The sequence below is a fragment of the Oncorhynchus gorbuscha genome, unplaced genomic scaffold, assembly GCF_021184085.1.
Source record: "Oncorhynchus gorbuscha isolate QuinsamMale2020 ecotype Even-year unplaced genomic scaffold, OgorEven_v1.0 Un_scaffold_2013, whole genome shotgun sequence".
NCBI classification, from domain to species: Eukaryota; Metazoa; Chordata; class Actinopteri; order Salmoniformes; family Salmonidae; genus Oncorhynchus; species Oncorhynchus gorbuscha.
Window position 1 is genome coordinate 70,683 of NW_025746629.1, and position 25,836 is coordinate 96,518.

The following is a 25,836-nucleotide window of genomic DNA, read 5'->3' on the forward strand; positions in this document are numbered from 1 at the left end:
AACCAGTATTTTACTCGCTTTTTCTGCACGATAGCACTTATTAAAGCCTTGAAACTCATGGGGACCTCACTGTTACCACGGGTCATCGAGCTGGCCCTTATTTGGCAGCAGGGTTGCATCGGTTTCCACTGGATTTGACAGCTTGTTAGGCTGGCTAGCTAGGTAGCTAATTCGCTAATGCGAACTATTTATCATGTAGCAGCCTATGCTGACTAGCGTCGCTAGCTAACATAGATCAGTTTAGTCGTTGGTCCACAAAATCAAACAAATGGTACTAAACTGATGACAAAATCAGAAAATAGTAGCTATTTATGTTGTTGACTTTTAACTGACATTTAACCGGTATGTATTTAATCCGGTTTCGGCATGAGAAAAGTATTAATCCCAAATTCCAGCACTAACGGATACCGGGAAATAGAAATAAGAGAACCGGTCACGAATGCGGAGCCACGCCCTAAAATAACATGTGACCACAAGGCGTTTGTGACACATTCTTTGCGTTCCAATTTTGTCTTAATTGTCTGTAGGTTCTAAATTGCTTATGAGCTTGGCTTCCCTTCAGAAAGTAGCTGATTCTTTTACTTTACAGCTGTATTTTCCTGCATTTACTAATAATACTAGCAACAAAACAGATTTCATTCCTTAAAATGATATTGCCAGATGGAATAAAATAATAAGGTAGGCCTAAACTTTTTAATTTAAGATATACCTTTATTTAACCAGACTGCTTGTGTTTAATAACCATGGGGTAGTTGAGCCTACACTGTCAAGTTCATCCTCTAAACTCTGGATGTTTACTAACTTTGGGAAGTTGGAAACACAAGAGTTAAAATAGGTTGAATTTGTACCTTTGAAACCATGTCAGATTTTCAACATTATATACACTTTCATTGTGAAAAAAACATGAGAACCCCAACCAGGGTTTTAAGATTTTGCTTATCTTTAAATGTCATTGACTACTACCAATATGCTATTTGAGAATTACCATTGTAGAGATCTCTTGGAAAATATATTCCATGTTAATATCAAAGTCATTCCAATGTAGGTTTGAAAAGCAGTTAACAGCTAGGTAATACTAGTTCAACTAATAGACAAGCATGGATACAGTATGAAGAACCGCTAGCAACTAGCTAACATAGATAAAGTTTAGTCGTTGGTCCACAAAATCAAACAAATGGTACTAAACTGATGACAAAATCATGTTTTGAAAATGTAGTAGCTATTTATGTTGTTGTTTAATGACATTGCGAATAAAATCATTTTTGACATTTAACTACCGGTATGTATTTAATCCGGTTTCGGCATGAGAAAAGTATTAATCGCAAATTCCAGCACTAACGGATACCAGGAAATAGAAATAAGAGAACCGGTCACGAATGCATGGAGCCACGAACCCTAATTTAACATGTGACCACAAGGCTAGTTTGTGACACATTCTTTGCGTTCCAATTTTGTCTTAATTGTCTGAAGGTTCTAAATTGTTTATGAGCTTGGCTTCCCTTCAGAAAGAAGCTGATTCTTGAACTCTACAGCTTATTTTCCTACAGTTACTAATAATACTAGCAACAAAACAGATTTCATTCCTTAAAATGATATTGCCAGATGGAAGAAAATAATAAGGTAGGCCTAAACTTTTTACTTTATTTTTATTGTTATTTTTTCTCACCTTTATTTAACCAGGTAGGCTAGTTGAGAACACCTTTATTTAACCAGGTTGGCTAGTTGAGAACAAGTTCTCATTTACAACCATGGCCAAGATGGCAAAGCAGTTCAACAGATACAACGACACAGAGTAGGCATGAGTAAACAATTAACAAGTTTAACACAGTAGGGGAAAAAAAGGGGAGTAGTTATACATTGTGTGAACACCTTTATTTAAACATGTAGGCTAGTTGAGAACACCTTTATTTAACCATGTAGGCTAGTTGAGAACACCTTTATTTAACCATGTAGGCTAGTTGAGAACACCTTTATTTAACCATGTAGGCTAGTTGAGAACACCTTTATTTAACCATGTAGGCTAGTTGAGAACACCTTTATTTACATTTATTTAACCATGTAGGCTAGTTGAGAACACCTTTATTTTTTTTAACCATGTAGGCTAGTTGAGAACACCTTTATTTAACCTTTATTTAACCAATGTAGGCTAGTTGAGAACACCTTTATTTAACCAGGTAGGCTAGTTGAGAACAAGTTCTCATTTGCAACTGCGACCTGGCCAAGATAAAGCAAAGCAGTTCAACAGATACAACGACACAGAGTTACACATGGAGTAAACAATTAACAAGTCAATAACACAGTAGGGGAAAAAAGGGGAGTCTATATACATTGTGTGCAAAAGGCGTGAGGTAGGCGAATAATTACAATTTTGCAGATTAACACTGGAGTGATAAATGATCAGATGGTCATGTACAGGTAGAGATATTGGTGTGCAAAAGAGCAGCAAAGTAAATAAATAAAAACAGTATGGGGATGAGGTAGGTAAAAATGGGGGGCTATTTGCCGATAGACTGTAATAAGATATACCTTCAAGACTGCTTGTGTTTAATCCTGAATCCAGTTGCCCCTCTTGTACTGCGATAAAACAATAGGCAAGCCATGAACCTTATGGAGAAGTGCATGTGTTTTGCAGACACACCTGGGTTCTAGACTGGCTGAGGTAAACATTTTAGGAAAGCCTGGGTTTTTAATCCCGGTGAAGGCAGATATGACAAGGTTTGTCAATGTCATGTTGCCCTTCCATTTAGATGAAACTAGAGAAAAGGATCATTTTTCTTCTCTTAATCCACATTTTCTAGCAAAAAAACATGTTCATGCTTTAGGGCTGGTGGGCTGCAAATATATTGGTAAAATATAAAGTGTGTGTGTGTGTGTGTGTGTGGGGGGGGGGGTAGTGGATATAATGGGGTATAGGCCTAATTGTTGTTATGAGGGTGAAATTTCAACCACAGGATGATGTCATCATTGTAAACTAAATTCAGCATAGCCAAACCTTGTTATAAAATAGGTTGAATTTGTACCTTTGAAACCATGTCAGATTTTCAAAATTATATACACTTTAAGAAAAAAACAATAGGCAGCACCTCAGCCCGGGATCGAACCCCATCCAGGGTTTTAACGACACCCAGCCCTGCTTAGCTTTAATATGTCACTGACTACTACCAATATGCTACTGTGAGAATTATTATTGAGAGATCTCTTAATAACAAAATATATTCAGTGTTAATTTCGAAGTCATTCTAAGGGGTAGGTTTGACAAAGCAAATGAGTGAGTCTTTGACATGAAGACAGTGGTTAGATTCTGCCATTGGGACTGCTCTGATGTTTCCATTCTCTCCTGGTTATGACCATAGAGCCTTGTCCCAGTCTCTAGACCTGCCTGTCTGTGTGGTGGATGACCACCTGACCTCTGAAGCTGTCAATGAGATGGTAAGTTGACCTTGTCATTTCATATTACAACATTAATCCAATAAAATGTTATAGTGATGCTATCATTGGCAATGTTGACGTACCACAACCATCTCTGTTGTGTTGCAGTTGTTTAATTGGCCCAACGTTGCCAATGCTCCTCCACTCTTTAACAGTTAATAATTATTTCAGTATGATATTTGTTGTATATTAAGTTTGATTATTTGCAATATAATTACATTTCTACCAGGAGCAGAGCAATTCTACCAGGAGCAGAGCAACCTCAGTGATGGAAACCACAGAAGAGGGGAAGCTCAACAATGTAGAACATCTGACACTTATGGACTTCCTTCAAAACCTAACTGAGAAGTATGTTCTGTTTTCTTTGGTACTATCACACCTTCAAGGAAATAGGATCAAATTAGAAACTGATCAATCGGAAAAAAAATGTTCAGTGCTAGAAAAGTTGTCACATTGCAATTTTGCCAAAACAACTGACACAAAGCAAGTATAACTTCACGATCAGGCAAATAATTAAATAAAAACAATTCTGCCACGCATCCTGATATGACAACATTTATAACAATATTGTTTTCAGGCAATGGAGGGGGATTCGTGAGGGCATGTTTGACCCGGTAAGATCATGTTACTGACAATTTAATTAGATTACCATGAAAACTCTGCCTAATGTTTAACCTTGTTCATAAGCTTTTGAAAGACACACTATGCAACATTTTAAAACACTTATTCTGTTTCTGGAATACAGCTGACAAAACAACAGCTTGCCGGCTTGTGTCTGAGGATTGTCCAGTTTTTATCGGACAAGCTGATGCAGATCATCATCCCAGGTCTTTACGAACTACTGGGCATCCAAGATGCTGCCTCCTCTCCATTGTCACAGAGATCTCTCTCGGCGTCACTCACCAGTCTGTTAGACGATAAGACTAACACCAAGTCCCGCGTGAGATTTACTGAGGCTGGTGTACCTAAGAGGCCAGGCAGTCGAAAGTCTTACAATAGCTTTCGCATCCCGACTCCCTACCCTTCCTCCAACTGTGTGGAGCAGGAAGAGGAAGAAGAGCAGGAATCACAACAACTTAAGTTCAAGGAGATTTACCTGACTAAGGGCTGTCTGGGCAGTGGAAGCTACCTGCCCAATGGGGCCATGAGGTAAGTCCCATGATGGTAGTGACTGTCCATTACTGTTTATGACTTATCAACCATCATTTACTTTCTCATATAAAATATTTATTTGATGACTTTATTACTTCATTCCAAGTCATCAACTCATCTCTATAGAGCTGCTGCTTATCCTGTCTGACAAAATCACTATTTTAGTAGTTCTTCTAAGTAAATAAGACCTACTTTTATGACCGCTGAACACCAACTGTCAATCACTTAGATCATGTATTTCCAGGTAGAGAATCCTCGCAACGCAACTGCTTTTTATCTCTCTCATGCATTCTCTCGTCTCTCCGTCTCAGTCAATGAGGTTTCCGTATCTGCTCCACACAGAGTGGACAAGCAAGTGGGCGTGCAATGGATTATGGGAATTAATTGCCATATTTTCTGTGCTAAACTATGTAGAATATTGGCCTGTTGGAAACTACAACTCCCTACTACATTGCATAGTTCGTGCTTGATCTGATTTATCTCTACAGAAACTGAGCATCGAGCTTACAGAAGAAGAAAAAAATTAACTATATGGAATTCAAATAATTGAGCCGACGTCGGTTAATTAGTTGTTTAAAAAACGAAAAATAACAAAAATGTTGGTTAAATGCTCAGCTCTAGATTCTAATGACATCATCAGTGTGCATCCTGTGATTTTAACAAATTATGAGTAGGCATTGCCTACTAATTGGTTGATGATGTCATAGAAAACACTTATCTTCCTCTTTCTACAAAACATAGAAATGCCCATTTTTCACATATGCTGATGTTGGGGTGGTGCTGGAGATGATGAATATGAAGTTGAAACATTTAGAAATTTCCCTTTAACATTTCTTCAAACTGCCTTGTATTTATGATTGTCCTTGAAGTTACAGTATTTGAAGTTTATAGCAATTTGGATTTTTGTGGAGGATAGATATTGCCAGGATAGATATATATCTACAGGCCAGTTTCAATACAAATGACTTATGACAATGGTGCAGATGTATTTGACACACTGAATGTGCATCACAGCCTAACATATTATTTGTTTGACTTTGATGATTTCTGTTGTTTTTTCCCCCAAGGACTCTAACCTCTCTGTCTGATGTGCAGAAGAAAACAACCAACTCTGAGACACTACAAGTCCTCTTAGGTGTCTCAGAGGACACCCTTTAACCTGTGTGCAGGACAGCCTGCAAGGTTCTCTCTCCAAACTTGCATGCATGTCCAATTTCCCATCTGGAAGTGCAGGCTCTATGATGCTAACCCCTGCTGTAATGGCAGAGTTGGCTAAAGATGTCAAGTCGGCCTTATCAGTGGTCGTTAAGAGTGCCTCCGCTAGCCAAACCTCTCTAGTGACACCGGTAAGGGGAGACTCACAGACCAAGGTGACTGAGAGCATGGTGAGAGAGCTGGCTGCTAAACTTGAAAAAGTTGACCAAGAGAGCAAGAGTCTAACAGGGCAAGTCATGACCACCATCTCTGACACAATGTTGGCTTTTGTTGACGAGAACGAACAGAATTTGCTGGAAGATCTGAAGGACAAGATCACATTTTTGGCATCGCATGTTGGCTTCATTGAGGATCTTGATGCCCTGATAAGGAAATACGAGAGCAGCTACAATATTAGTGAATCTGGTTCCTCCTGCACGCTCACATCTAAGAGCATCCAAAAACTCTCCAGCCGGGAGTTTCAAACATCAGCAATACAAGCAGTGAGTGGAATTCTTGCCAAAAAAGTCAGTAGTTTGAGCTTTCCTAGTTCAGTCGTTCAGTCTGAGTTAACAGGTGCTGTGTCAGGTCAAACATTGTCTGGCATTGTAAAGACAGAGTCAATTCACCCAGTGGGCTCAGCAGCGTCAGTAGTTGTTAAGACTTTCGTGTCAGATATGAAGTCCTTGGCTGAATCTGAAGAGAGTCCCCAACAGAAGAGTGCCTGGTCTGCTGCTGTTCACATTTACCACAGCATCCAAAACAACTTGAAAGATTATTTCGGCAAGCTTCAGCGATGTGCCTTAAAGAGCATTGTCACATCTGATGACAACATCACAAATGCTGAGTTTAAGGAGACAGTTCCACTTCCTTGCTTAGACATGAAATATAGGCCCAGTAAGAGTGAGCCTCAGTTGCCAGAGTCCACTGGTGAAGTTACTTTACAAAGAGGCCTAAGTGAGAGCTCAAAACCTCTTTGGGCACAAACTGAGTCAGAAGAAAGCAAGCTCCTTCTGACAACTTGCACCAAAGAAGTCATCTCAGAGCTTCTGGTCTTGTACAACACTGAGATGTCAAAGGAGGACCCCTGTACACTGTTGGAGAAAAAGGATCAGACTTCTCTATTGAGAGACAACAATTTGTAGAGGGCGTTCTGGCTCAGCTTGGGGATATCTCCCATTCCAGGGCCTCATCACCAATAGTAAATGAGTTCCCCTGTCAAATTGAGGCCAGCAGAAGTAAGGCCACAGCTTCTTTGACCAGTCTGTTAGATTGCATGAAAAAACTCTCAAGTGAGGAATTCAAGAGAGACACCACTCAAGCAGTGAGTGAGTTCCTAGTTAAAAAGTCCAACAGTAGCTTAACTAGTGCACATCCTGCTTATTCTGTAGCATCCAGGTCTTGTTCCGTTCAAAACCAGAGAACCTTGTCAAAGGATATTTGTGCGGATTCTGCTGCCTTTGGCATCATTGACACATTTGTGGAAGACCTGCAGAGCTTGGCGCAACCTGCAGAAGTAGAGGAGAGAGAACCTGACCTCCAGGAAAATGCACAAAAGCGAAAGAGCAGGATCTGGTCTGCTACCACTAGTTTATATAACAATATTAAAAAGACATTAAAGGGCTTCACCATTCACCGGCGGAAGTCAGACGTGCAGAGAAGAATGTCTAGCCATACACCCACAGAGGACTCTGGACATCTTGTGACTAAGGAGTACCTTGGTTTGGCAAGCCAGAACTTGACGCAAGCTAGTAAGAGTGTGCCTCACTTGCCCAGTTTGAACCAGGAAGTGACTCTACACATGGGTGTCAGCGAGAGTTCAAAACTTCTCTGGACTGAAACAGACGAGGGTCTAATGAACAATGGTACCAAACAGGTCATTTCAACAATCTTGACCTCATGCGAGGATCAGACATCAAATGCACCTTGCTTCTCCATAGTAGGAAAGAAAATATCTGATATGTCCCTTGAGGTCAACATGTTGGTAGGTGGTGTTCTGTCTGAGCTGAAGGACATCTCCTTGTCAAGGTCCCCAACACCATGTGAAGACATGTTTGAACGTCTCCAAGGTTCTCCTGAGCGAACCTCTCCAGTAAGTCTAGATTGCAGCACGGCTGCCTCCAAAGGCATTGCATCTTCCCACAGTCTTTCAACAAAGAGCCTCCAAAAACTCTCTAGTCATGAGTTCCAAACCAAAGCTGAGAAAGGAGTGAGTGAGGTCCTCTCTAGATCATTTAACATTGTGGAGGAAGGTACAACAGATAAGTACCTCCAGTCTGTATCTACATCCACCACATCTACTGATATTATACAAACCATGGTGAAAGACCAGCAGGAGCTCCCCAGACCACCCAATCATCTGACATGGTATCTGGAACCTCCCTGCTCACCACTGGACAGGTTTCTGAGAAAAGGATCCGGTCTGTTGCTCGTAACATCTACTACAGTCTGCAAAGTAAGATTACAGAGTTTCTCAGAAAAGATCTTCAAAGATCAGACACAACACTTGGTTCAATCCAAATCTTTACATATCAAAGCAGTCCTGCATCACAAAGAACAAGTCTTGGCCATCTTGAGGTCAACCAGAGCAGTGTTACACCTGGTGGAAACGATGCCTGTGTGGACATTCCGCACAAATTACTATCTAAAACCACTGAGCTCTCGGGATCCATGCTGGAGGATATTGGCACGATCCGTTGTAGGAGTGCTGACAGCCAAACTACAAGAAATACCTCTTCTTCACGCTCCTCCATCTCTCTAACACCTACTTCAAAAGTAAGGCAGTCGAAATGGCACTTTGCCTTACCCGGGACTCCCATCCCCACTGAGTTTCCTGCTCAGATTGACTTTCCCATTGTTAGAAACACAATCATTGAGGACTTCTTTCACACAGAGGACTTACTTCCTGTAACCTTTGTGGACAAAGTCAGGCAAGCTGCTGGGGTGGTAGTGGACATTATGGTGGAAAGTGTTGAGAACACACAGGAAGATGGACAGGGTGCTTCTCATCTTGACGACCTCCGATCTGCTGTTAGGAAATTGAGAAAAATCATTTCCACTTGGACCATCCACATTTTCAGTCATGAATTGGTGGATAAAGTGATAGCCCTTCAGGACAGCCACAGCACTCCACAGGTCTTAACATTGGAAGCAGCCAAAAGTGCTTCAGACTCCATTCTTTCAAGGCTGAAATGGGGAAAGGAACAATGTGCCATATCCAAGGAGCTCTCCTCTCAGCTTCTCCAGATATTTGCTGAAGAGACAGTGAAGTGCTTCCTGAGACAGTGGTCAGATGAGTATGAAAACATAAACTTTGATGTTTCAGTCCAGAACGAACCAAAGACTTCTACTTGCATGGTCATTCTTCAAATGATCACCAAAGCCACTGCTAAATGTTATTTTGAGTCTGCTACCAGTGTGGCCACCAGTGACATTGTAGAAGGCGTGTTTGATTTGGAAAGGGATACCATCAGCAGTACTGGAGTGCAGGTCCTAACATTTAACACAAAGGTATAGTACACATATTTCATGAATAACACTACTGTTGACCTTTTGGGAGATATATGATTATTTGTGTCATGGCTTTGCACTGCTTCTTTGCAATTGATATGCTGTACTTTAAGATATCGAAAAAAATTCAGTTTGTTTTAATGTGCCTTTTCCCACCAACCAGGCTTCCAAGAAAGTTAGTAAGAACCTCTGTCCTCAAGAGTCTCTGGAGTACCAGCCTCAGAACATTTCCCCTACTGTGTACTTTACAGGTATGCCCTACTGCAGTTTAGGCTGCTGCTCAGTCAAGACTGAGACATTATCCCTTTACCATTCCACTAATTCATTTGGAAAGACATTGTACTCCTCTGAGTTGTTACCTATGACATACTGTACTGTGGGCTGGGTGGTAGCCTAGTGGGTTAAGAGGTTGGGCCAGTAACCGATAGGTTGCTGGTTCAGAATCCCTGAGTTCACGAGGCAAAATCTGTCAATGTGCTCTTGAGCAAGGCACTTAATCCTAATTGCTCCTTGTAAGTCTCTCTAGATAAGAGTGTCTGATAAATGAGTAAAAATGTAAATTGATGGCATGCTGGATGGTCTTTCGTTGCAGAGACGATGACAACATCTCATGGCTCCTTTTCTCCAGAGGGAATTTATGATATCGCATCGTCCTTCCCACTTGAAGAGAAGAGTCGCAAACCCTCCCTTTTCACCAGATTGTCTAGATCCATCACGAAAGGCTTTCTCAGCCCATTCAAATCTTCAAGGAAAACCAAATTATTTAAATAAATTCCTCATTATAACAACGAGAGCATTCATTTGTTCAGATGAAAATCTAATCGTATTGGTCACATAAGCCGAAAACAACTGTGAGAGGCTTTATTACGAGCCCATTCCCAACAATGCAGAGTTAAAAAGTAAGAAAATATTTTCTAAATAGTAACACAATAACAAGGCAAAATACAAGGAGTACCAGTACCGAGTCAATGTGCATGGGTGTGAGGTAGTCGAGGTAATACAGTATGTACATGTAGGTAAGGGTAAAAGTGACTAGGCAATCAGGATAGATAATAAACACAGTAGCAGCAGCTAGTTTGAAAGTCGGTCAGTGTCACAGTGAATGTGTGGGTAGAGTGTAGTGAGTGTTGCATCGAGCCAATTCAAGAGAGTCAGTGGAAAACAATTAGAAAAATACACCAATAACAAAGGGGGTCAATGCAAATAGTGCAGGTGGACATTTAATTAACGTTCAGCAGTCTAATGACTTGGGGGTAGAAGCTGTTCAGCAGTCTAATGACTTGGGGGTAGAAGCTGTTCAGCAGTCTAATGACTTGGGGGTAGAAGCTGTTCAGCAGTCTAATGACTTGGGGGTAGAAGCTGTTCAGCAGTCTAATGACTTGGGGGTAGAAGCTGTTCAGCAGTCTAATGACTTGGGGGTAGAAGCTGTTCAGCAGTCTAATGACTTGGGGGTAGAAGCTGTTCAGCAGTCTAATGACTTGGGGGTAGAAGCTGTTCAGCAGTCTAATGACTTGGGGGTAGAAGCTGTTCAGCAGTCTAATGACTTGGGGGTAGAAGCTGTTCAGCAGTCTAATGACTTGGGGGTAGAAGCTGTTCAGCAGTCTAATGACTTGGGGGTAGAAGCTGTTCAGCAGTCTAAAACAGTTATTTAGCTGTTCATTTGTCTAATGTCATATTAGTAAGCTGGTGTAGCTGTCTAATGACTTGAAAAGCTGTTTTGAAAACAATGACTTGGGTAGAAGCTGTTCATAAAACAGTTATATTTATTTTTGTAGCTTTCAGCAGTCTAAAAAAGACTTGCAAATAGAAGCAAATATCAAGTCTAATGGCTTGGGGTGAAATGAAAGACTTTCAGCATTCTAATGTCTTGTCCAGTGAGCAACTCAATGACAGCAGTTCAATGAAACATAACACGGATGTTTTATTCACTGCAGTTACAGCAAAGTTTATCATTTATGCATGTACCTTCGATCCATGATAGCTCTCACAGCTATCTGACAGTCCTCAGAATACTAAGGAAGAAGTGTGTGATATTGGATTTGGTATCCTTCCCACTCCCAAGTGATTGGGAGTCCCATGGATGTCATAATTGGCCCAATTTGTAAGTCCGTGTTTGGCAATCATCTGTAAATAAGAATTTGTTCTGTAAATGGTAAAACCTTGACTGGTAAATGCTGATTGCCATTCAATTAAAAAGTAACGCTCCCTATTTCAATGCATGTCCACAAAAGGTGGGTAAATGCTTGTAAACCAAATAAACTGCCTGCCTGTAAACTTTCTGCACACAAATCAAAAATAAATGTAAAACAGCTTTATATCATAAGTTCCCCTCATCTGATTAAGGAGGCTTCTTCTCCGCATTGTATTCAGGCATCATCCGTTCCAAAGTCTCATCTTGTTCACTGTCATTTAAAATTAAAATAAAAACTCAAAATAATAGTTTTCTTTTTGGACAATTCCAGGTTGTTCCTCCAGTTGTTTCAGTATGTTTAATCTGCCTAATGACCAGGTCTGAGATTGGTGTCTACTGGAAATGTGCGGGAGCACTCCTCCTCCAGAGTTGCTGCTGACATTCAGCTGCTGCAATCCATGGTTCTGTGTGAAGGCACTGTTAGAGAGTCAATCAACCAGTACAAGGTGTAGACCAAATCTGTGTAGTTGAAGAGGTTTATCCTGGGATGCCAGGGCACGGAGCGGGCAGGATACATGAGATGGGCAGTTGATGGGGTCAAACGTCGAGAAGACTGACAGGTGGACATCACCCTGATACCTTCGCATGATAGGCCTCATCCTCCTGGGTTTCAGGACACTTGGGAGGGTGAAACCAATACCAGACGTTCTAACACCCTGGTCATAACGGAGCCCTGCTGAGGCCCATGCAGTGCCTGGATGGCCCTCCTCTGGCCAGCCTCACCCATTTTTTATCTGGAGGTATGTTAGCATGGGTAAATACATGGGAGGACCACCACAGAGCACAGCTTGGTGGCCAGGTGACTGGTAACACTCCCTGTGGCCGTCACTGAAGGGGATCCTCAAAGTCACGACCCTATATTTCAATGCATCTTGAGGATGGTGAGCTTGAACCAAATGGAATAGTGAAAGTGGTAAACACTTTGACTGTGTAAATGCTGGTGGCACCAGGATTAAGGAGTGAACCCCCACCGGCTCTGACACGCACCCCCTTCAGCCAGCATCAGGTCCAGGTGGCCCAGAGAAGCTGTGCGATGTAGAGTGCCACCCGGAGCTGGAACCTGGAATAAAACAGAATCAATGTATTTAAACAGTTTCAAGTTTTTTTTTGTCAAGTTCACAAGATCCAGTGGGATAAAAGGTATAGGCTTCTTCTGACAGTATTGGGCAAACTCTTTCCCAGAAATGCAGAGTATTAAATTGGTAAGAGAAAAAACTATGAAGGAAAAAACAAGAGAACTAAGCTACCTCCAGGGTCAGTACCATCATTATAAGCTCTCAGGGTCAGTACCATCATTATAAGAAACATACAGGGTCAGTACCATCATTATAAGCTTTCAGGGTCAGTACCATCATTTGGCTACATACAGGGTCAGTACCAGGTCTGAGATTGGTGTACCTGGGATAAGCTACATACAGGGTCAGTACCATCATTATAAGCTTGATACAGGGTCAGTACCATCATTATAAGCTACATCAGGGTCAGTACCATCATTATAAGCTACATGGCAGGGTCAGTACCATCAGTTATAAGCATCATACAGGGTTACCATAAGCTACATACAGGGTCAGGGTACCATCATTATAGGCTGTCGCCATACAGGGTCCAGTACCATCATTTGAAGCCCAGGGCAGTACCCTGGATGCTGCCATACAGGGTCAGTACCATCATTATAAGCTTTATCAGGGTCAGTATGTCCATACATGGGTCAGGCCATCATTGTAGGACTACCACAGATACAGCTTGGTGGCCAGGTCACTACCATCCCTATAAGCTACATACAGGGTGAGTACCATCATTAGGGCTACATACAGGGGGATCCCGCTACATACAGGGTCAGTACCATGCTGCTGGGTCATAAAGAGTTTGAGGATACATGAGCTGGGTCAGTACCATCATTATAAGCTACATACAGGGTCAGACCATCATTATAAGCTACATACAGGGTCAGTACCATCATTATAAGCTACATACAGGGTCAGTACCAGTACCATCATTATAAGCTACATACAGGGTCAGTACCATCATTATAAGCAGCCAGGGTCAGGTACCATCAGGGGCCCAGTAGCATCATTGTAAGCTGCCATACAGGGCTGGTACCATCAATAATACAGAATCAATGTATTTATCACGTACCATTTTTTAAGCTGTCAGGGTCAGTACCATGGGTTATAAAACGGTCAGTACCATCATTATAAGCTACATACAAACTCAGTACCATCATTATATTAAATATCAGGGTCAGTACCATCATTATAAAACATACAAGGTCAAACCAAGAGAATATAAGCTACATACAGGGTCAGTACCATCATTATAAGCTACATACAGGGTCAGTACCATCATTATAAGCTACATACAGGGTCAGTACCATCATTATAAGCTACATACAGGGTCAGTACCATCATTATAAGCTACATACAGGGTACCATCAGTAAGCCATACAGGGTCAGTACCATCATTATAAGCTACATACAGGGTCAGTACCATCATTATAAGCTACATACAGGGTCAGTACCATCATTATAAGCTACATACAGGGTCAGTACCATCATTATAAGCTACATACAGGGTCAGTACCATCATTATAAGCTACATACAGGGTCAGTACCATCATTATAAGCTACATACAGGGTCAGTACCATCATTATAAGCTACATACAGGGTCAGTACCATCATTATAAGCTACATACAGGGTCAGTACCATCATTATAAGCTACATACAGGGTCAGTACCATCATTGTAAGCTACATACAGGGTCAGTACCATCATTATAAGCTATATACAGGGTCAGTACCATCATTGTAAGCTATATACAGGGTCAGTACCATCATTGTAATCTATATACAGGGTCAGTACCATCATTGTAAGCTATATACAGGGTCAGTACCATCATTGTAAGCTACATACAGGGTCAGTACCATCATTGTAAGCTATATACAGGGTCAGTACCATCATTGTAAGCTACATACAGGGTCAGTACCATCATTGTAAGCTACATACAGGGTCAGTACCATCATTGTAAGCTATATACAGGGTCAGTACCATCATTGTAAGCTACATACAGGGTCAGTACCATCATTGTAAGCTATATACAGGGTCAGTACCATCATTGTAAGCTATATACAGGGTCAGTACCATCATTGTAAGCTATATACAGGGTCAGTACCATCATTGTAAGCTATATACAGGGTCAGTACCATCATTGTAAGCTATATAAAGATTCAGTACCATCACTGTTGATAGTAAGTCCATCATACAGTTCAGTGTGTAGATGTGTATTCTGACCTCATCACAGGTCTCTCTCTAGACAGGTGTCGTTGGACGGTCAGTCTGTGTCCCAGGAAGCAGCCTCTGAGGAACTCCGCCCACCCATCCCAGGTGTCCAACCGTAGAGTAGCCCCTGGGAGACAGAAACACATGCAGGTTGTCCTCCTGGTTTGCCATGAACCAAGAATGTGTTCCATACAGTCCATTTGTCTCTGTGTTACATCCATAAGGTGTTGAGCCTTTTATTTTTTTGCATTTGCAATGCTGCACTTCACTGACCTCTACAGTAATGCTAAGAATCAATATGAAACGTTACAGTATAAAGGCCATACCAAGGTCAATGGCGTAGTCGTGCAGCCTGTTGCAGTCGTAGAGTTGCAGGCCGGTGGGAGAGCTCAGCCTGAAGGAGCTGACAGGAAGCCCACACTGCTGGGACACCAGGGTCATGAGCCTGGCCACAGACGTACTCAGGAGAAACACAGTGCCCAACACTGAGAGGGTCTCCCCCGTCACGGCACTGAACACACGCACCACCGGCTCCCGCTAAAGTATAAGACCATGGACATATGGTAAATTCACTTGTTTTGCATAAATATTATGCAAACAAAATATTATGAACACCTGTTCTTTCCATGACAAAGACTGACCAGGTGAATCCAGGTGAAAGCTATGATCCCTTAATGATGTCACTTGTTAAATCCACTTCAGTGTAGATGAAGGGGAGCGGACAGGTTAAAGAAGGATTTTTAAGCCTTGAGACAATTGAGGCATAGATTGTGTATGTGTGCCATTCAGAGGGTGAATGGGCAAGACAAAATATTTAAGTGCATATTTGAACAGGGTAGTAGGTGCCAGGTGCACCGGTTTGTGTCAAGAACTGCAATGCTGAACACTAAGTTTCTGTGTGTATCATGAATGGTCCATCACCCAAAGAACATCCAGCCAACTTGGCACAACTCTGGAAGCATTGGAGATGGGCCAGCATTGGGGAACGCTTGCAAACACCTTGTAGAGTCCATGTCCCAACGAATTGAGGCTGTTCTGATGGAAAAAGGCGGGGTGCAACTCAATATTAGGAAGGTGTTTCTAATGTTTGGTACACTCAGTATATATAAGTTAGGAGTCATATAATTACAGGGGTAAGATGAAGTGGCTCCTTTGCACTGATCTTAGGTCTGGTTTGTGTTTTTACTGCTAATGGTAAAGGTTAGGATTTGGTGAGAGTAAACTGATCCTAGATCTGTGCCCAAGGGCAATTTCTATCCAGAGACAAATCAAAGGTCCATGCTATTTAAATGTATAATCTACCACCATCTCGTGGCTCAAATTTGTAACAACATTCTCTAATTCATGTGCTGTACTGAGTTTTGTTCTATCACATTGAACACTAATCTGGGTGAAGATTAAATTGAACACTAATCTGGGTGCAGATTAAATTGAACACTAATCTGGGTGCAGATTAAATTGTTAACAGAAATATTATGAATATGTGTTTCAATGAACCCAAAGGGCCTCTTCTCCTACTATACGGCCTTCTGTGCTCTACTGTACTCCATCTGCTGTACTCTACTGTACTCTACTGTAGTCTGCTGTACTCCGTCTACTGTACTCCGTCTACTGTGCTCTGTCTGCTGTGCTCTACTGTGCTCTGTCTGCTGTGCTCTACTGTACTCTACTGTACTCTGTCTACTGTACTCTGTTGTGCTCTACTGTACTCTGTCTACTGTGCTCTACTGTGCTCTACTGTACTCTACTGTGCTCTGTCTGCTGTGAACTGTAGGTCTACTATGACTGTACTCTGTTTGGTACAAAGACCTTGTCACTGAATCCATCAATAGCCTATAGGCCTACATGTTCAGTAGGCTCTATGAGGGAGGAAATTACCTAAAATGCTATAGTTTTGACTCACTCTGATGTCAGCTCACCAGCTGGAAAGATTGTCGATGACGTGTCAAAAGCCTATCTCTCCTCTCTCTGTTTTGTAAAACAATGTTTGGGAGTTGATCAAATATTTTGGTAGTCTACAGCATAGTCTTATCTTTTCAGCAAGAGTCATTGCTTTTCAACCTGTGTTTTCCCTCGATTGTATTTGAAATATTGCAAAAGGCCTGTTTTGTCTGCCTGTTGTATTTTCACTGACAGATTTGCCTCGCGTTCCCGACTGTAGGCTATTCTTTGTTATTGGGCTACAATCCGCAGCGAGGCTATTTAAAAAAAGAAGCTATTGGTCCTCTGTAGCTAAATTATAGGGCTTCTCATGACGTATTAGGCTATTCTGAATGATTTAATTTATTTCTGAACAGACAGCAGTAATTCCGTAACTTTAGAAAATTCCTCCAGAACCCTTCATGCAGCTATGATTCTATAAGGAAACAAATGATGAAGTGCAACTCTGGAGAGATGAGGGGCAGGATAATTGACGAAGAGGCAACTCGAATGAACTTTGATCGCTTTTATTATAATTGTTACATAGCAAAAAGTGAAAATTATTTTTCATGGCACGAGAGGTACCGGATTCGGCCAAATAGGTTCCGGAACAAAGCAGTCCAGAACGGAAAGGTGCCGGATCCTGTTCTGGCATGATCCGGCTCAAATTAAGCACTGATTTGAAGTACCTAGGCCTCTACCTGCTGGGTATAAAGATTATTAAACTAGATTCAGTGGACTTGTCATTCACAGTACTGATGAAAAATCAAGTATATTTGATCTAAATGTGGATATACGAGGACATCTAGTGGTCACCGGATTTAAAATCAAATCCATGCAAGCTATCTTTGTACTAGCATGCGATGCCATATATTTGACGCAGGTATATATGTACTTATATTTGACGAAGGATAGTCATTGACCCGGACAAAATATAATTGTATGAGCTATGCCTCCTTGTACCGGCGTTGTTGCACCCCTCTACTATCTGGCTTGGTGGGGCGATCTCGTTCTGTATTCCTGCTTCACTTATATTCAATGTGTCGTCATGCATTTGTGCATGCACGCTGTTAACGGTCATATCCGTCTTTCTAGCTAACTTAGCTAGCTCATCAACCAGTATTTTACTCGCTTTTTCTGCACGATAGCATTTATTAAAGCCTTGCAACTCATGGGGACCTCACTGTTACCACGGGTCATCGAGCTGGCCCTTATTTGGCAGCAGGGTTGCATCGGTTTCCACTGGATTTGACAGCTTGTTAGGCTGGCTAGCTAGGTAGCTAATTCGCTAATGCGAACTATTTATCATGTAGCAGCCTATGCTGACTAGCGTCGCTAGCAACTAGCTAACATAGATACAGTTTAGTCGTTGGTCCACAAAATCAAACAAATGGTACTAAACTGATGACAAAATCATGTTTTGAAAATGTAGTAGCTATTTATGTTGTTTAATGACATTGCGAATATAAACATTTTTGACATTTAACTACCGGTATGTATTTAATCCGGTTTCGGCATGAGAAAAGTATTAATCGCAAATTCCAGCACTAACGGATACCGGGAAATAGAAATAAGAGAACCGGTCACGAATACGGAGCCACGCCCTAAAATAACATGTGACCACAAGGCGTTTGTGACACATTCTTTGCGTTCCAATTTTGTCTTAATTGTCTGTAGGTTCTAAATTGCTTATGAGCTTGGCTTCCCTTCAGAAAGTATCTGAATCTTTTACTCTACAGCTGTATTTTCCTACAGTTACTAATAATACTAGCAACAAAACAGATTTCATTCCTTAAAATGATATTGCCAGATGGAAGAAAATAATAAGGTAGGCCTAAACTTTTTATTTGATTTATTATTATTATTTTTTCCACCTTTATTTAACCAGGTAGGCCACCTTTATTTAACCAGGTAGGCTAGTTGAGAACACCTTTATTTACCTTTATTTAACCATGTAGGCTAGTTGAGAACACCTTTATTTAACCATGTAGGCTGTTGAGAACACCTTTATTTAACCAGGTAGGCTAGTTGAGAACACCTTTATTTAACCATGTAGGCTAGTTGAGAACACCTTTATTTAACCAGGTAGGCTAGTTGAGAACACCTTTATTTAACCAGGTAGGCTAGTTGAGAACACCTTTATTTAACCATGTAGGCTAGTTGAGAACACCTTTATTTAACCATGTAGACTAGTTGAGAACACCTTTATTTAACCATGTAGGCTAGTTGAGAACACCTTTATTTAACCATGTAGGCTAGTTGAGAACACCTTTATTTAACCATGTAGGCTAGTTGAGAACACCTTTATTTAACCATGTAGGCTAGTTGAGAACACCTTTATTTAACCATGTAGGCTATGAGAACACCTTTATTTAACCATGTAGGCTAGTTGAGAACACCTTTATTTAACCATGTAGGCTAGTTGAGAACACCTTTATTTAACCATGTAGGCTAGTTGAGAACACCTTTATTTAACCATGTAGGCTAGTTGAGAACACCTTTATTTAACCATGTAGGCTAGTTGAGAACACCTTTATTTAACCATGTAGGCTAGTTGAGAACACCTTTATTTAACCATGTAGGCTAGTTGAGAACACCTTTATTTAACCATGTAGGCTAGTTGAGAACACCTTTATTTAACCATGTAGGCTAGTTGAGAACACCTTTATTTAACCATGTAGGCTAGTTGAGAACACCTTTATTTAACCATTTAGTTTAACCATGTAGGCTAGTTGAGAACACCTTTATTTAACCATGTAGGCTAGTTGAGAACACCTTTATTTAACCATGTAGGCTAGTTGAGAACACCTTTATTTAACCATAGGCTAGTTGAGAACACCTTTATTTAACCATGTAGGCTAGTTGAGAACACCTTTATTTAACCATGTAGGCTAGTTGAGAACACCTTTATTTAACCATGTAGGCTAGTTGAGAACACCTTTATTTAACCATGTAGGCTAGTTGAGAACACCTTTATTTAACCATGTAGGCTAGTTGAGAACACCTTTATTTAACCATGTAGGCTAGTTGAGAACACCTTTATTTAACCAGGTAGGCTAGTTGAGAACACCTTTATTTAACCAGTAGGCTAGTTGAGAACACCTTTATTTAACCATGTAGGCTAGTTGAGAACACCTTTATTTAACCATGTAGGCTAGTTGAGAACACCTTTATTTAACCATGTAGGCTAGTTGAGAACACCTTTATTTAACCATAGGCTAGTTGAGAACACCTTTATTTAACCATGTAGGCTAGTTGAGAACACCTTTATTTAACCATGTAGGCTAGTTGAGAACACCTTTATTTATTTGAGAACACCTTTATTTAACCATGTAGGCTAGTTGAGAACACCTTTATTTAACCATGTAGGCTAGTTGAGAACACCTTTATTTAACCATGTAGGCTAGTTGAGAACACCTTTATTTAACCATGTAGGCTAGTTGAGAACACCTTTATTTAACCATGTAGGCTAGTTGAGAACACCTTTATTTAACCATGTAGGCTAGTTGAGAACACCTTTATTTAACCATGTAGGCTAGTTGAGAACACCTTTATTTAACCATGTAGGCTAGTTGAGAACACCTTTATTTAACCATGTAGGCTAGTTGAGAACACCTTTATTTAACCATGTAGGCTAGTTGAGAACACCTTTATTTAACCATGTAGGCTAGTTGAGAACACCTTTATTTAACCATGTAGGCTAGTTGAGAACACCTTTATTTAACCATGTAGGCTAGTTGAGAACACCTTTATTTAACCATGTAGGCTAGTTGAGAACACCTTTATTTAACCATGTAGGCTAGTTAGAACACCTTTATTTAACCATGTAGGCTAGTTGAGAACACCTTTATTTAACCATGTAGGCTAGTTGAGAACACCTTTATTTAACCACTAGTTGAGAACACCTTTATTTAACCATGTAGGCTAGTTGAGAACACCTTTATTTAACCATGTAGGCTAGTTGAGAACACCTTTATTTAACCATGTAGTTAGTTGAGAACAGTTGAGAACACCTTTATTTAACCATGTAGGCTAGTTGAGAACACCTTTATTTAACCATGTAGGCTAGTTGAGAACACCTTTATTTAACCATGTAGGCTAGTTGAGAACACCTTTATTTAACCATGTAGGCTAGTTGAGAACACCTTTATTTAACCATGTAGGCTAGTTGAGAAACTTTATTTAACCATGTAGGCTAGTTGAGAACACCTTTATTTAACCATGTAGGCTAGTTGAGAACACCTTTATTTAACCATGTAGGCTAGTTGAGAACACCTTTATTTAACCATGTAGGCTAGTTGAGAACACCTTTATTTTAGGCTAGTTGAGAACACCTTTATTTAACCATGTAGGCTAGTTGAGAACACCTTTATTTAACCATGTAGGCTAGTTGAGAACACCTTTATTTAACCATGTAGGCTAGTTGAGAACACCTTTATTTAACCATGTAGGCTAGTTGAGAACACCTTTATTTAACCATAGGCTAGAGCTTTATTTAACCATGTTAGTTGAGAACACCTTTATTTAACCATGTAGGCTAGTTGAGAACACCTTTATTTAACCATGTAGGCTAGTTGAGAACACCTTTATTTAACCATGTAGGCTAGTTGAGAACACCTTTATTTAACCATGTAGGCTAGTTGAGAACACCTTTATTTAACCATGTAGGCTAGTTGAGAACACCTTTATTTAACCATGTAGGCTAGTTGAGAACACCTTTATTTAACCATGTAGGCTAGTTGAGAACACCTTTATTTAACCATGTAGCTAGTTGAGAACACCTTTATTTAACCATGTAGGCTAGTTGAGAACACCTTTATTTAACCATGTAGGCTAGTTGAGAACACCTTTATTTAACCATGTAGGCTAGTTGAGAACACCTTTATTTAACCATGTAGGCTAGTTGAGAACACCTTTATTTAACCATGTAGGCTAGTTGAGAACACCTTTATTTAACCATGTAGGCTAGTTGAGAACACCTTTATTTAACCATGTAGGCTAGTTGAGAACACCTTTATTTAACCATGTAGGCTAGTTGAGAACACCTTTATTTAACCATGTAGGCTAGTTGAGAACACCTTTATTTAACCATGTAGGCTAGTTGAGAACACCTTTATTTAACCATGTAGGCTAGTTGAGAACACCTTTATTTAACCATGTAGGCTAGTTGAGAACACCTTTATTTAACCATGTAGGCTAGTTGAGAACACCTTTATTTAACCATGTAGGCTAGTTGAGAACACCTTTATTTAACCATGTAGGCTAGTTGAGAACACCTTTATTTAACCATGTAGGCTAGTTGAGAACACCTTTATTTAACCATGTAGGCTAGTTGAGAACACCTTTATTTAACCAGGTAGGCTAGTTGAGAACACCTTTATTTAACCAGGTAGGCTAGTTGAGAACAAGTTCTCATTTGCAACTGCGACCTGGCCAAGATAAAGCAAAGCAGTTCGACAGATACAACGACACAGAGTTACACATGGAGTAAACAATTAACAAGTCAATAACACAGTAGGGGAAAAAAAGGGGAGTCTATATACATTGTGTGCAAAAGGCGTGAGGTAGGCGAATAATTACAATTTTGCAGATTAACACTGGAGTGATAAATGATCAGATGGTCATGTACAGGTAGAGATATTGGTGTGCAAAAGAGCAGAAAAGTAAATAAATAAAAACAGTATGGGGATGAGGTAGGTAAAAATGGGGGGGCTATTTGCCGATAGACTGTAATAAGATATACCTTCAAGACTGCTTGTGTTTAATCCTGAATCCAGTTGCCCCTCTTGTACTGCGATAAAACAATAGGCAAGCCATGAACCTTATGGAGAAGTGCATGTGTTTTGCAGACACACCTGGGTTCTAGACTGGCTGAGGTAAACATTTTAGGAAAGCCTGGGTTTTTTAATCCCGGTGAAAGCAGATATGACAAGGTTTGTCAATGTCATGTTGCCCTTCCATTTAGATGAAACTAGAGAAAAGGATCATTTTTCTTCTCTTAATCCACATTTTCTAGCAAAAAACATGTTCATGCTTTAGGGCTGGTGGGCTGCAAATATATTGGTAAAATATAAAGTGTGTGTGTGTGTGTGTGGGGGGGTAGTGGATATAATGGGGTATAGGCCTAATTGTTGTTATGAGGGTGAAATTTCAACCACAGGATGATGTCATCATTGTAAACTAAATTCAGCATAGCCAAACCTTGTTATAAAATAGGTTGAATTTGTACCTTTGAAACCATGTCAGAGAAAAAAACAATAGGCAGCACCTCAGCCCTGAACCCCATCCAGGGTTTTAATAGCCCTGCTTAGCTTTGTCACTGACTACTACCAATATGCTACTGTGAGAATTATTATTGAGAGATCTCTTAATAACAAAATATATTCAGTGTTAATATCGAAGTCATTCTAAGGGGTAGGTTTGACAAAGCAAATGAGTGAGTCTTTGACATGAAGACAGTGGTTAGATTCTGCCATTGGGACTGCTCTGATGTTTCCATTCTCTCCTGGTTATGACCATAGAGCCTTGTCCCAGTCTCTAGACCTGCCTGTCTGTGTGGTGGATGACCACCTGACCTCTGAAGCTGTCAATGAGATGGTAAGTTGACCTTGTCATTTCATATTACAACATTAATCCAATAAAATGTTATAGTGATGCTATCATTGGCAATGTTGACGTACCACAACCATCTCTGTTGTGTTGCAGTTGTTTAATTGGCCCAACGTTGCCAATGCTCCTCCACTCTTTAACAGTTAATAATTATTTCAGTATGATATTTGTTGTATATTAAGTTTGATTATTTGCAATATAATTACATTTCTACCAGGAGCAGAGCAATTCTACCAGGAGCAGAGCAACCTCAGTGATGGAAACCACAGAAGAGGGGAAGCTCAACAATGTAGAACATCTGACACTTATGGACTTCCTTCAAAACCTAACTGAGAAGTATGTTCTGTTTTCTTTGGTACTATCACACCTTCAAGGAAATAGGATCAAATTAGAAACTGATCAATCGGGAAAAAAAATGTTCAGTGCTAGAAAAGTTGTCACATTGCAATTTTGCCAAAACAACTGACACAAAGCAAGTATAACTTCACGATCAGGCAAATAATTAAATAAAAACAATTCTGCCACGCATCCTGATATGACAACATTTATAACAATATTGTTTTCAGGCAATGGAGGGGGATTCGTGAGGGCATGTTTGACCCGGTAAGATCATGTTACTGACAATTTAATTAGATTACCATGAAAACTCTGCCTAATGTTTAACCTTGTTCATAAGCTTTTGAAAGACACACTATGCAACATTTTAAAACACTTATTCTGTTTCTGGAATACAGCTGACAAAACAACAGCTTGCCGGCTTGTGTCTGAGGATTGTCCAGTTTTTATCGGACAAGCTGATGCAGATCATCATCCCAGGTCTTTACGAACTACTGGGCATCCAAGATGCTGCCTCCTCTCCATTGTCACAGAGATCTCTCTCAGCGTCACTCACCAGTCTGTTAGACGATAAGACTAACACCAAGTCCCGCGTGAGATTTACTGAGGCTGGTGTACCTAAGAGGCCAGGCAGTCGAAAGTCTTACAATAGCTTTCGCATCCCGACTCCCTACCCTTCCTCCAACTGTGTGGAGCAGGAAGAGGAAGAAGAGCAGGAATCACAACTTAAGTTCAAGGAGATTTACCTGACTAAGGGCTGTCTGGGCAGTGGAAGCTACCTGCCCAATGGGGCCATGAGGTAAGTCCCATGATGGTAGTGACTGTCCATTACTGTTTATGACTTATCAACCATCATTTACTTTCTCATATAAAATATTTATTTGATGACTTTATTACTTCATTCCAAGTCATCAACTCATCTCTATAGAGCTGCTGCTTATCCTGTCTGACAAAATCACTATTTTAGTAGTTCTTCTAAGTAAATAAGACCTACTTTTATGACCGCTGAACACCAACTGTCAATCACTTAGATCATGTATTTCCAGGTAGAGAATCCTCGCAACACAACTGCTTTTTATCTCTCTCATGCATTCTCTCGTCTCTCCGTCTCAGTCAATGAGGTTTCCGTATCTGCTCCACACAGAGTGGACAAGCAAGTGGGCGTGCAATGGATTATGGGAATTAATTGCCATATTTTCTGTGCTAAACTATGTAGAATATTGGCCTGTTGGAAACTACAACTCCCTACTACATTGCATAGTTCGTGCTTGATCTGATTTATCTCTACAGAAACTGAGCATCGAGCTTACAGAAGAAGAAAAAAATTAACTATATGGAATTCAAATAATTGAGCCGACGTCGGTTAATTAGTTGTTTAAAAAACGAAAAATAACAAAAATGTTGGTTAAATGCTCAGCTCTAGATTCTAATGACATCATCAGTGTGCATCCTGTGATTTTAACAAATTATGAGTAGGAATTGCCTACTAATTGGTTGATGATGTCATAGAAAACACTTATCTTCCTCTTTCTACAAAACATAGAAATGCCCATTTTTCACATATGCTGATGTTGGGGTGGTGCTGGAGATGATGAATATGAAGTTGAAACATTTAGAAATTTCCCTTTAACATTTCTTCAAACTGCCTTGTATTTATGATTGTCCTTGAAGTTACAGTATTTGAAGTTTATAGCAATTTGGATTTTTGTGGAGGATAGATATTGCCAGGATAGATATATATCTACAGGCCAGTTTCAATACAAATGACTTATGACAATGGTGCAGATGTATTTGACACACTGAATGTGCATCACAGCCTAACATATTATTTGTTTGACTTTGATGATTTCTGTTGTTTTTTCCCCAAGGACTCTAACCTCTCTGTCTGATGTGCAGAAGAAAACAACCAACTCTGAGACACTACAAGTCCTCTTAGGTGTCTCAGAGGACACCCTTTAACCTGTGTGCAGGACAGCCTGCAAGGTTCTCTCTCCAAACTTGCATGCATGTCCAATTTCCCATCTGGAAGTGCAGGCTCTATGATGCTAACCCCTGCTGTAATGGCAGAGTTGGCTAAAGATGTCAAGTCGGCCTTATCAGTGGTCGTTAAGAGTGCCTCCGCTAGCCAAACCTCTCTAGTGACACCGGTAAGGGGAGACTCACAGACCAAGGTGACTGAGAGCATGGTGAGAGAGCTGGCTGCTAAACTTGAAAAAGTT

The 25,836-nt window shown here is 40.5% G+C and overlaps 2 protein-coding genes across 2 annotated transcripts; both read left to right on the forward strand.

Annotated features, from left to right (window-relative positions):
* Window positions 1-3,084: 3,084 nt before the first annotated feature.
* On the forward strand, window positions 3,085-5,739 carry LOC124024818. Its single transcript, XM_046338581.1, has 5 exons — window positions 3,085-3,429; window positions 3,659-3,777; window positions 4,007-4,043; window positions 4,175-4,578; window positions 5,649-5,739. The coding sequence occupies exons 1-5, from the start codon at window positions 3,322-3,324 to the stop codon at window positions 5,737-5,739; spliced, it is 759 nt and encodes a 252-aa protein (XP_046194537.1). The 5' UTR covers window positions 3,085-3,321.
* Window positions 5,740-23,030: 17,291 nt separating this feature from the next.
* On the forward strand, window positions 23,031-25,576 carry LOC124024819. Its single transcript, XM_046338582.1, has 5 exons — window positions 23,031-23,269; window positions 23,499-23,617; window positions 23,848-23,884; window positions 24,016-24,416; window positions 25,486-25,576. The coding sequence occupies exons 1-5, from the start codon at window positions 23,162-23,164 to the stop codon at window positions 25,574-25,576; spliced, it is 756 nt and encodes a 251-aa protein (XP_046194538.1). The 5' UTR covers window positions 23,031-23,161.
* The last annotated feature ends 260 nt before the right edge of the window (window positions 25,577-25,836 follow it).